At 43.3% G+C, this 13432-nt stretch overlaps 1 protein-coding gene across 4 annotated transcripts in view; it reads right to left on the bottom strand.

The window, feature by feature from the left end:
- Positions 1 to 13432, bottom strand: part of EBF1 (EBF transcription factor 1) — a 326168-nt gene that overhangs the window by 25585 nt on the left and 287151 nt on the right. For all 4 annotated transcript variants that reach the window (XM_077823771.1, XM_077823772.1, XM_077823774.1 and 1 more), the window contains exon 11: positions 10944 to 11032. In XM_077823771.1, coding sequence (XP_077679897.1) covers positions 10944 to 11032 — 89 coding nt within the window. The remainder of the gene's footprint in view (positions 1 to 10943; positions 11033 to 13432) is intronic.

The following is a 13432-nucleotide window of genomic DNA, read 5'->3' as shown; positions in this document are numbered from 1 at the left end:
CGTAAGTTACATGATTGACTTTTACAACAGAAAGAAAAGGCTGTACTCAAACACCTGTTATTGCCTCCATAGAAAAAAAAAATCAATGAAAGTAAAATGAACAAGAGATTTTTCTGAGTTGCCACTAATACAGCTGAAGAGCTATGGATATTAAAAGGTCAACAAATAAATTAGTCCAAGTGTTATGAAATGAATGATTTGGCTTATAATTGTATTGAGAGCAAATTGTTCACTGCCTATTAGAGCAGGTAATTTTTATCTATAGTGCCTCAATTACTGTTCCATAAGCAATAATATAGTTGTAAGAGCTGTTGGTTCGATCGAGTGACCTCTGAGAAGCTGGCTGGGACAGCTGACTTTACTATGATGGATCACTACGCTTGATCTCCAAATGGTGCCAAACCTCCTTCCTATGAGAAGAGATCTCATAAAAGAAACATTAAGGCCTGATTCATTTTACCAAAATGTCTGAGTTTTCAAGTGTCAGCAGTTAAGTATAGATTGTGAAGCCCTGTATTTCTTAGAAGAATTATGACAATGGCACCGTATGCTTCTAGCACACACTGCTAAACGGCATCATGATGGTAAGGAGGATGCTCTCTGCTGCTCAGCTGGAGCGTGTTGTGAGAATTGAGAAATATGCAGTGATCATATTTTATATCAGAGAGTGAACCACTGTATAACACCTGCAACTAAGTTTAGAAATGGTAACTGTAGGCTGGCTCATTGATAATGCTTCACACTTCTAGAATGCCTTCCATCTGAGGATCTCGAAGTTCCTTATTACAAGAAAGAATGACATTTCACAACACCCCCACAAGGTAGGTATTATTTCCCCAACACCCTGCATCACAGAGAGTCTTGATCTCTGCACTCAGCATAGCCTAGTTATTTTCCTAGGCTGTTTCTGACAGGCCAGGCTGACCGAGCAGGTGGAGAGGTAAGGACCTTATTTGTGGAGAATGGAGAAACTTTTGTGGCTTATGAGGAAAGGTGCTTTTATAAAATATGTATAGGCCCAGAGCCTGTATAGGAGCTCAAGGAACTGAAACAAACAAATATTACATAAAATATTCACCCCATTTTACAGATGGAGAAACTAAGGCAAGGCTTGTCCAAGGTCAAACAAAAAGTCTGTGGAACCGCTAGGTATAGAACTAAATTATTAATCCCCCAAACCATTCTGTTTCTTACTCAAAAGTAACAGATGATGCCACTTACATTTAAGGTTATAACATGGTCCCTATAGGTACAGCTAACACGAAGAGACAGTTTTTAGTGCATGAATTGCATAGGCAGTTATTGCAAATCTGCACACATATTTTGAACCTCATATGAATGTGCGCTAGGAGAGTATACCACTGCTTGTTCCATTTCCTATATAATTCTGTCGGCCTAATTGTGTACTGACTTCTCTGCAGAAGTGTTTGAAAATAACACAATTGAGAACAAATCCTGCTCAAGTAAGAAATCTTACTTACAAATCTTACTCAAGTAAGAAAGGATTATTTATGAGAGTAAGGATTTGGCCCTGGTGTGCATGGGGGGGAAAAATGGGCTGAAAGCATACAACTGTACCCCCTGCATTCAGGGAGCGGAGGAACTAAACGAGTCTTTCAGTGCTTCCATGGTGTGGGGCAAAGTGCATCCTGTGAAAGGGCACCATAGCAGCTGCACTCCCAGAGCTCCTCCAGGACATCATGCTGGTCTACGATACAATGGCCCCATGGGCTTCCACGAGGGCAGTACCGATCTACACTGCCCCCTAAAGGGGCCCAGTGCTGCTATGTCACTGTTTCTCATCTACATACGTACTGAGTTGAAGATGTGATGGCAAGCTCTGAATTGCTGAATAGCCCGAGCATTAGAAACTAAAACAATAAAAGCATAATTAGACTACATTGTACCATATACAACCAATTCCTGTTTCCATTGCTATGCCACTGTATTTATGATAAATCACTAAACACAATTACTCTATTGGGAGGGCGATTTTCCGTTTCATCTCCCCATTGAGCAAAAGACGGCTGCGTGACTTGGGTCTGAATTTCAATTTTATCAGCGTACAGTTGAAGTGAATATTATTTGGCACAGTGCAGTGTACAACTGAGCCACTAAATGGCTGATTTACTAAATTATTATTAGATGAGCCCTTGCTGTTCCCAGTGAAAGCGCAGTCACTGTCTCTCTTCATGGTGCGTTCAAATTGTTCTGTGTTTAAATATTCAGCATGAGGCTAATGTGAACTGATGAACTGAGACAGCAAACATTCACTTTCAATACAGAGAGAGAGAGAGAGAGATGCAACATATCATGTGGCCTGCAGAGGTGAAAATGATTTATTTTTAAGGATGTTGCTGCCTACTTCCATTACTTTAAGGTACTCTTAATTAGCATGGTGTTTGAATGAGTAATTCAGGGGTGTAGCAAAAACAGCTTCATGGTTATGGAGGCTTCAGAATTCCAATGAAGTGGTGCTTCAGTCTAATTCTCTCTCTCTCTCTCTCTCCGCAAAACCTTAGGAACGCATTTGCTGCCACCATCGTTTCACAGTTCAGCGTGTGATTTGCAGCATGGAAGGAGCTTTAGCTGTGATCCTAACCTTACAATGAAATTTGGAGGATCAGCCTACAAATATGTTTGTGATATACTGTTTTGTAATTATATAACTTTTTCGGGGGGGGGAGGTGCGGGGGGGGGAGGTGGAGAAACAATTTCTTTACTGCCACCTGCTGGAGTTGACAATAACCCTTTGTCATACTAAAAGAACAAGCATCCTCACTTAGAGGACAGTTACAGCAAGCACTTAAAATACTGTGATCCAAGACACTTACAGTAGATTAGAATTTTTTATTGGTACTGTGTTGCCATAACAACATAAAGACAGCAGATGACTTAAGCTAAGCTTGCAAAGCAAAAGGCTGCTCATCTGGCAGTTAAAATGAACACAGTTCACTTCACAAGTTCTCCATATGGACCCTTAGTGTATGGTAATGAGGATACCATATGGTGGAAGAAAATGCACAGAGAACAATTGTGCTCTACGGGATGAGTGCACTGAGTAGGAAGTTATGAGGAAACATGGGAGAGATATTTGTGTGTGTGCTCTGTAGCTCCAGGGCTCTTTCAGAGGGGGCTCTCTCTTTTCTTAATCCACTTCCTAATAGATACATATCTAGAAATGACAAAGAAACAAACTGCACATTTTGCAACATCATTCATCATAAACTGTCAGCTGTGTTTGTAAATCAGCTTCGTAAGATCTTATAAATTTGTAATTCTTAAAAGGTAACAGTGCTAAGTTTTTAGATAAAGAGCAGGGAAATTTAAGCACTTCTGACAAGCAGAAACATTAGTGGTAATCATTTTAAAAACAGTTGCATCTTTTTGCCTGCATGTTTAGCTATATATAATGCTGGAATGTATAAAAGCTTTAAAGGGGAGAGAGGGGGAAATGGAATAAATACTTTTTATTATATTTCCAAAAGGATCAAAAATAATTAATTGGAAGCACAGGTATTGCAAGATGTACACACACGTTCACACGCGCACACACACTATTCACAGTACTAACCAGATCCTAAACCTGGTAAGACAGCTTGCTAAAGACTGCAAAGTCAATTTTGTACTACACATGCTTCATAAAAGATGAATATAAATGCATTAGTTAGACACGGTGAGCTAAATTAGAAGGTCAGGCAGGGCTGGAAGGGCTGAAAAATCACACAACCAATGACTGTAATTACTCTTTTTTTAAAGTCTATTAAGCGGTGTTGTTCTATCAAGACTCAGGGGTATAGGACATGAAGTACAAGATAAAGTAATGTGTATTTATTACTCCCACAGGATCAATTTACGAGATATTTTCAGCTCCATGGAGCAAAATACACAAATGCAGCTTTTGTTACTTTCCTCAACTGGGGTTTATTTTCTCTAAAAGCGCTACTGCTTGAAGGAAACATGTTTACCTGGTTAGTGTCCTCCTGCCTCCATCATTTCATTGTTGTGGATTTTTTTTTAAAAATAGGGGAATCTAAGATCACAGGGATAAGCCTTATTGGTCATTCAAACAAGTGGCTCAAGTCACTCATCTGGAATGGGTTGATTTAATCTAGAGGGTCCAGACCCAATCTAGAAACCTGCCCTCGGGCAGGCAGAGTGAAGAAATGATGCATAGATCCCTGTCATTCTGCGAGCCCGCACGTATTCAAGTTTTGTCACAGATTCTAAATGACACCATCTGCTCTAATCATTTGCTGAGTAAATGCTGACCCAATTATAAAGAAAACTCACTGAAATGTGTACACATGCTGCTGACCTTCGGAAAAGTAAGGGCTCCTTGCCAGAAATGTGTATATGACTCTGCCCTTCACTATTTCTGAGCTCTCCTGTGTTTCAGACCCTACATAGTCCCAGAAAAAGAAAACCCCACACCCCACCGCAACACTTTGATCAGGATAGTGCCCTTTAAGGCTGAAAGTTTTCAAAGCTGCTGCCTAAGGCATTTGACTACTCAAATCTTGGTGGTTTTGAAAATCTCCCCCTAAGGGTATGTCTACCCTGCACACGCCTCACGGCAGCAGGTAGAGGATGTACACTGCCCAACCCCCCTAGTACTGGTATAAATAGCAGTGTAGAACTCCAGAAAATCCCTGCAAAGGTGCCAGGACCAGCTTTCGCTCTGCTCCCACGTCCCTGTACCAGCTTAGTGGTTAGAGACAGTCATCACGTCTCACACATTCACTGTCAGCATAGGGAGTCCAACAGTAGGTTGTGGTCCCGCGATCCACATCCTCCCCTCCACCCTCTGTTCAGTACAAAAGTTTCTCTGATCTGGATCAATGTCAGGATGGACTCAGGGTAAATCGTTGTACTGTGGAGTTTCCTGCTGGGAAGGGCTCCCTGTAGATAGTGCCCAACTGATTGCTAATGGTGCCCTGTACAGGACACAGGCTGAATTGGCAGAGGAAGAAGAAATGCCCCTTAGATTATGTTTTATGGCTCAGGGACTGGCATGGGAGAGGGTCCATGAGGGAAGGTGGAACCTGGCAGTGGTATACTGCCTGACAGACAAAGAGACTGCTGTGAGCTCCACTCTCTCCTCCACAGAGACATAAGCAGAAATAAAGCCCCTGTTCTGAGGATAAGGTGTGCAGCGGAGGACAAGCAGGCGAAATATGGATTGCTGGATTGTATCGGGAGGGTAGGATCTCTGACCCCTATTGGAAGGGTAAGCAAGGTAGATACACTTGCTTCTCACATACCTAGTGAGCAATCACAATCTTAAGTATAGTGGTAGCCTGCAGTTGCCAACAATGACAAAAAACCCATACTTGGTGTTAGTTTGCACAGAGGAGTGATGTATAAAATAAGCATCAAGTTTTTACAGACAATCTTTTTTCCATTCATAGATTCCTAGTCCAGAAGGGACCATTGTGACCATCTCGTCAGACCTCCTGTAGAACACAGGCCAGAGAACAGCCCCAAAATAATTCCTAGAGCAGAGCTTTTAGAAAAACATCCAATCTTGATTTAAAAGTTGTCAATGATGGAGAATCCTCCACACATCTTGCTAAATTATTCCAATGGTTACTTACTCTCTGTTAAAAATGTATGCCTTATTTCCAATCTGAATGTGTCTAGCTTCAAAGTCCAGCCATTGTTATATCTTTCTCTGTTAAGCTGAAGAGCCCATTATTGACTATTGGTTCCCCATGTAGGTATTGTAATCAAATCACCCCTTAGTCCTTTCTTTTTTAGGCTAAATAGATTGAGCTCTTTGAGTCTAACACTACATAGTAGGCTTTCTAATCCTTTAACCATTCTCGTGGTTCTTCTCTGACCACCCTCCAATTTACCAACATCCTTCTTGAATAGGGGGTACCAGAACTGGACATAGTATTCCAGTAATGGTCACAGCAGTGCCAAATACAGAGGTAAAATAACTTCTCTACTGCTACTCGAGAGTCTCCTGTTTATGCATCCCAGGATCGCATTAGCTCTTTTAGTCACATCACCACATTGGGAGCTCTCAAGTTCAGCTGATTATCTAACGCAACCTCCAAATCTTTTTCAGAGTCACTGCTTCCCAGAATAGAGTCCCACACCCTGTAAGTATGGCCAAAACTCTTTGTTCCTAAAGCCTTGTAAGTCAAAAGCAACTAGGGGCCAATTCACCTGAACCCCATCACCCCCAGCTCCCTGCCCCAGGCAGGAGACTATGCATGGGAAATTGTGTCTGGCAACGAACTTTCTGTGTAAGAGCTGGTGAGAAAGGAGGTGTTTAAAATCTACCTCATAATGGAACCTGCTTTATAACTATCTGTGAAGTTGCTAGCGTAGCTCCAGAATCTCCTAGGGCCTGCCCTAGATTTATCTTCAAGATTCGTGGTACAAAGCGTGAAGAAGCCTTAATAAATAAATGTGCTTGTGATTTAAACCTCTTTACAGATTTCCACCACACAGGTGTGCGAGAACCAAGATGTGAGTGTGTGAGTGTGACAGAGAGAGCGATCTCACACACAAACATGCGTATCTCCCAGCCCCATGGAGTGGGCCTTCTCCAGTCTCCACCTTAGGGACTGTGATATAATCCCTCAGGTCTAGCATCCCACTAGTTCTCTTTACTTCTCTCTGGAGAGCTCTTGCTCCCCGTAATCTGCCTCCCCGGCGCGTTGACCAGGAAAGATTTCTACTCAACTCACCCCAGGTGCCTGAGCTGACTCCAGGGCTAGAGGGTGTCCCCCACCACTCCTGTACTGGGTCTGCTCTTGGAATGTGTGTCCGGGCACATCTGTTAGTGACCCCTCTTGTCAGCTGGCTTCTTTCCCCTGATCTGCCCCTGTGCATGAGGGGAGAAGCCTCCTCCCCACAGCCGGTTGCTCCACCTCTCCATCCCCCCACACCTGCTTCCATTCCTGCTTCTCCAGAAACTCTACATTTAAAAAAAAAAATCAGGCCAGATTATCCATGGATCTCAGCACCTTGCAGCACCTCCCGTAACCAACAGTGGGGAAAGAGAGTCCGAACTCGCTGTTGTTCTCAATGGCAGTTGCTGCGTGGGCGCCAAGCACTTTTGAAAAGCTGGTCCAGCAGTTTTAAAGCAAGAGGAGACCAAAGTTCTACTGTAGGATATCACAATCCCTGGGACCACAGATGTTGCTGCTACATTCCTCCTTTGGAGCTCTGCAGAGCAGAGAGCGTGCACTAAGAGTCAGCATCACGCTCTCACCAGGACCACAGCTGCTTCCATTTCTTAAAAGATGTCTATTTCATCAATAACGCTTAATGGAACAATGGCCTTCAATCCCTAAGGGCAGTTATGGAAACATGGGGGGGCGGGATATGGAAAAGCACAGCATACAAGGCTCTTAATATACAGAAGTTCTGATACATTGGGATGGCAATGGTTAAAAAATAGGAAAAGCAATATCTAAAGCTCTGAGCACTATTCTCCATTCCCTTCTCTGCCCCCCTCCCATTCTCCTTCTTCCCTCTTGGTGCTTCTGTCCATCTTAAGATCCAAAGCCAGATGGCCCACAATTCTCATTTAAGTAGTCACTGACAACTGCCTGCCATGGAATCCTGCCAAAGCCTTGCCTCGTTTTAATGACTATGGAAGAGCATCGTGCAGCATTCAGCCTGCACACAAACTCACTACATCCTTGATTAGGATTCTGGAGCCAACAAATGGTGTTGGGAATGAACCATCAGTGCCTCAAATGCAGACGCTGATGCGTGCCAGCCCCTGCTGCATTCAGCCTCTGTGCACGGCATATTAATGAGTCTTGAACTTGAGGCCCAACCTTCAAGCTCTCTCTAACGCAGCTGCCAAAGCCCCTTGCCTCCCTTTAGGGTCTTACAGGAACGTTGGTTCCATCCAGGGGTTCAATTATTCCTTGATATAGGAAATTGGTAACTTCTTCACTGTCTGATTTACACAAGCTGAGATCACACCCGGAATACAGAAAAGATGATTTCCCTTGATTTTGCGACTTCATGGAAGACCAGTCAAGTAGGAGGAAACACACATAGGATGGCAGAAAAATGCTGGATTACCTGGACCACATTTTGGTAATCCCCAGAACCTTTCACTCAAGGATCTAAAAGCACCCAGCAAGCATTAATTATTTAAACCTCAAGGCACCCTTTGTGAAATATTAACATCCTTATTATACAGACTGGAACACTAGGGAACAGCGATGCAGTGAAGTGGCTTGCTCAGAGTGCCGGGGGTGGAGCTGGGGAAAGAACTCAGGAACCCTGATCCTCTGCCCCATGCACTAAGCACAAAACAGCACTTTCTCGTGTCGCAGGGGAGGAAATGCAAACTGTGACATCTTAGAAGGTGACGGATGGAAGAGTGTGTTACAAAAGTAATGCAGACGGCACAGCCAATAAATTTGCACCTGGGTGCCAATAGTTAGCAGCTCACGAGACGTGCGGCAAACCTGACAAGTCCAGATTTTGCCCTGAATCTCTGCAAAAACACCACCACCACGAGGGGAAGAGGGAGAGCTCGGTGGTTTGAGTGTTGGCCTGCTAAACCCAGAGTTGTGAGCTCAATCCTTGAGAGGGCTATTTAGGGATCTGGGACAAAAAGTGGGGATTGGTCCTGCTTTGAGCAGGGGGTTGGACTAGATGACCTCCTGAGGTCCCTTCCAACCCTGAGATTCTAGGATTCTATGACTGCATGGCCAAGAACTGCAGTGAGGGCCATACCTGAGGGTTGAGAAGGAAATGCTCCCCCTTTCAATCTGCTCTCTTGCCTGCTGGGCTAGCATGTGGTGGAAAAGCCCTAATTCAAGCAATTTGCAGTTAGTGGACTCAGCTCTTATCCCTGGGCTGCTTTTAACAAGGTAGAAATTCAGACATTCTCTGTAGTACTTCTCACACCTGAACCTCAGAAAACTTCTGCTGCCAGTTACTCGAGTGGGATTCCTTGCTGTCACAATGAGAAAGGCCATAATGTAACTGAGATGAGTGTCAGAAGAGGTAGAGAATAAGTAAAATTAGATTTTCCCATACAAAGAGGTTAGGTTCTTCCGATGCAGTAAGAGCCATTGTTTTATACTAGGAGTGTGCAAACCACTAGGGCTCAGATTCTGGTATGGGCAGAGCTGCAATGAACCCAAACTTGACCCAAACTCAAATTGCACAGCCATATCATACCACTGGCCCAGGAGGGCACATGCTGCAGTAGCCCATCCATAAGCATTCGTGGCCAGAGGGGAGATTGATAGCCCATTGCAATATCAAATCTGCTAACCCAAGCTGAAAATGTTTGGTCCTAATTTACATTTGATCTGTTATTTAAAAACAGAAAACAAGGCTCTGCTATTTAATTAGAAAGTTGAGTCCATAGCAATCTTATGACTTCTGTACCCTTTAGGCTTGCAAATCCAGAGTGCATCATAACCATGTTGTTATTCTCTGGCAAACAGCTTCTCTCAGTGGGCATCCTTGGCTGCAGAGCTATGCTGCAGTCACAAAAGCCTCATGCAGAAGTAAGATGCTGTTTATCCGTAGGGAGGATTGCACCTCTGAGGAAGCAGTCCTAGGTACAAAAGCATGCTGTAAACCTGTCTAAAAATCATGCGGATGAGGGGAGAGAGAGGTAGGAGGGCAAATGAAGCCAATGAAAAACTATGCTCCAGGACAGCATGTTTTCTTCTAATTTCTCAGGAGGCAGGAAGGAAAAACAAAAAACAAAACAAAAAATCCAGGCGCCAATGTCCGAAGCCTTTCCAATCAAAGAGAATGGAGAGTTAACAAGACATTTAAAATAACTCATCTAATTTCATTTCTGTGTCAACAGATAATACATAATAACGTGATGATGCTTATTAACTCTTTTCCATTTCAAAGCATTTCACAAGCTTATCAATGCTCACAACAGAGCTATGAGATATCCCAACATTACAGCTCAGGAGACTAATGCAGAAAAGTCAAGGGATTTTACACAGGGGTACAGAGGGAGTCAGTGTCAGGATTAAACTTGGAATTTCCCAATTCCCTTCTGCCCAACCACTTATTGTTAAAGGACTGAAGTCAATGGCAGGTTTTTTCCAATGACTGAAGGACGCAGAACTGATCACTAAGCCACTTGACCACATCTCTCATCAGGCATTGCAAAAACTTCCCCAAACACCCTGTGCTGGATGGTGGCAAGTTGCACAGTGGGATACCTACCCACACTGCACTGCACTCTGCATCGATACAAGCGCTCCCAGTGAGGACACCCCCTGCCAACACAAGGAGCCAAGTGTGCACACGCACTAGCGATGTAATAACTGCGGTGGCTGTATGCCAGTGTCACTTAGGTTGACGTAATTCTGTAGTGTAGCTATGGCCTGATTATTTCAGGGTTACTGAAACAATGACGTGTACTATTATTATATTAAATGGAGACACATGGCTGAACATAAAATGACACATACTCACAGTGGCTTGTGCTCCTCTGATTTATACAATGGTAGAGTTCTCAGGGTAATTTTGCAAGATGTGACTGCAGTACCAGACACTGCTAAGACAGACGCCATCTAGCTATCCAGGTCTAACTTTGCTGAAATGTACAGAAGGCCTGTGTTCCCAAATACCCACAATACCCCATGCTGGTGTAGAGCATTCCTGAACATTACTACCTTCAGTGGACTGTGCCTTTAATACCTCCAGACACATCATACACCAGGCAGTGGACAGGTAGCTCCAGTTGTGATGCAGGCCATGTGCAATATCCCAGAAGGCTGCAATGAAGGTTTGTTAGTTGAACCTTCTGGGCTGAGTGTTTATGTGAGCTGCCACTGATGCCAAACCAGGACATTACATTAACAGGCAGACTGGTGGGTTCCTTTGGTAAAGATCAAAGTGCTTATTTTCAAACAAACACCAGCCAGTCCCACCTTTGCCATATTTAAAAAAAACCAACAAAACTTGGTGCTGACCTTTGGCAAGCGTTCGGGGTCACCAGGGTGCCGTGGGATAACCTTCTGTAACCTTTGGAAACCGTAGTCAATGGTGGGCTCGTTCAGGGCTGAAACAACAACAACAACCATTATGAGATGACAAACGTCAAGCAAGGAGGCTCAGGCATGCTGGGTAACAATTGGCAATGCATCGCCAGATCAGAAAACGATCAGAGCGAAATCTCTCATTGCTCTTTTTTACTTACATCAGCAATGACTGTGAAGTCTTGCTTCAAGCACTGTTAGAGGTTAGTTTTGAGGCTTTGGTTTAAAAAGAAACAAAACCTTCCTGCTCAAATATCTGTGACAAGGTTGCTGCAAAGTTTCAGGGCTTTGTAAACAGCTTCTGAGTAAGGAGCAATTACTATCTCTGAAAGCCTTGATAAATTCATTTGATAAATGCTTTGCATCCCGCATTTAATTTGTTTCTCTTTTCAAGTTAGAAGGAAAGTCCCATTTCATTGGAAGACAAAAGGACAAAGCATAGGAGACTCGCATTCTCACATGCTATTATGTATTCAGTACCACCTGTATGTAGAGATCATGTGCTTTTGTGCACTTTTGTCACGGCAAGGGCTCAGTTCTGCATCCACTGAAGTTAACTGCAAAATTCCCATTGACTTCAGTGGTCCAGGATCAGCCCTCAAATTATCAACACCTGAACTGACACCCACCGAGTTTATTTCATTTAACATTGCCATTTGCCTTTTTAAGGTTTTATCCACAGTCATCAAGGCGAAGGAAAAGGGGAAGAAGAGGTAGATTTAAATTCTCCTGAGAACGTGGCATTAATAGCACTGATAGAGGCCCTGATTCAGCAGAGCAGCTGAGCACTTGCTTAACTTTAAGCATATGCTTTAGCCCATCCCTATTCAGCAAAGCATTCAAGCAAGTGCTTAAATATGGTGTTAGCTGTGAATGTCTAGAACCACTGTTCAGTGTGGCCACAAGGGGGCACACCCTACAGAGGTAAGACCCTGTGAAAACAGGAAATAAAGATGTCTTGCATTCACCTTGACCATGGTGTACTGGGTCTCTATCATCTCCACACTTAATTTAAAACATTGAGGTCAATGAAACTTAAGTGCATGTTTAAAGTTTGAGCATGTGTTTAAGCGATCTGCCAGGCTGGAACCAGAGTCAGGCACTCGCAAGCCTCCTTACACAGTTGTCAGCATACCTTGGCGTGTCCTAACCGACACCTGCCATTTCAGTCTCTGAGCTCTCCTGAACTGTGAATGCACCTTGCATTGACTTCTATGGTGGCTTCATTATGAGGACTATTATCTTCTTGTGGCTAGAGTCACACCATCTAATTCATTTCAATGGATTTAGGGTCCGATTCTGCAACTCTTACTCACACTGAGTAGTACCTTACTCCGCGAAAAGCAAAATGGGACTGCCATGAAGGTAGGGTATACAACTACTCAATCTGGGTAAGAGTGGAAGAACATTGCCAGAGTTTTTTATTTTTAATAAAAGGCCATTTCAATATCTGTTTATTTTACATCATCGGCAGGTTACAGTTTACAGTAAGCACACATATAGTATAAAAGTAATATCACTGATTTGATTTTAACCAATCCCTCTGTCCCTTCGGCCAATCTTCCCCCAAATAGGCCAGGTGTTAGTCCACTCTAAGGTATTCAAATTCTTTTATTCTTGGCAACCACATTTCTAAGGTGGGTATTTGATTTTGCAAACAAAGGCTCAGATTCTCATACCCTTACTCACCTAAACTGAATCAGGAAGTTTCTCTAGCATCATAACAGGAATCTTTTGAGTGTATCCCTGAAATAACTCTTGCAACAATGTTTTAACACCAGACCAGCAGTCTTTCAATACGAGATGTTCCCCAAGTATTAGGGCATCCCTCCACAATACAGCGACAAAATTGTGGGGGGGAGGGGTGTAACTGGCTAGGTGATAGTACTACTGAAAGTGATCTGGGGATCACAACAATGTGATGCGGGAGCTAATAACATTCTGGGGTCTACGTGTTACCAGTGAGGCCTCAGCTGGAGTACTGTATCCAATTCTGGGCACCACACTTCAGGAAAGATGTAAACAAACTAGAAAGAGTCCAGAGGAGAACAACAAAAATGATAAAAGGTTTAGAAAACCTGACTTATAAGGAAAGTTTAAAAAAAATTGGATGTTTTAGTTTTGAGAAAAGAAGACCAAGGGGGGACCTGATAACAATCTTCAACTATATTAAGGGCTGTTAAAGAGGCCTGTGATCAATTGTTCTCCATGTCCACTGGAGGCAGGACAAGAAGAAAAAGGGCTTAGTAGCAAGAGAGATGTACTTAGATATTAGGAAAAATGTTCTAGCTATAAGGATAGTTAAGCACTGGAATAGGATTCCAAGGGAGATTGTGGAATCCCCATCACTGGAGATTTTTAAGTACAGGTTACACAAACACCTGTCAGGGATGGTCTAGCTTTACTTGGTGCTGCTTTAGTGC

The sequence above is a fragment of the Eretmochelys imbricata genome, chromosome 8, assembly GCF_965152235.1.
Source record: "Eretmochelys imbricata isolate rEreImb1 chromosome 8, rEreImb1.hap1, whole genome shotgun sequence".
NCBI lineage: Eukaryota > Metazoa > Chordata > Testudines > Cheloniidae > Eretmochelys > Eretmochelys imbricata.
This window is presented reverse-complemented; position numbering and strand designations above follow the sequence as displayed.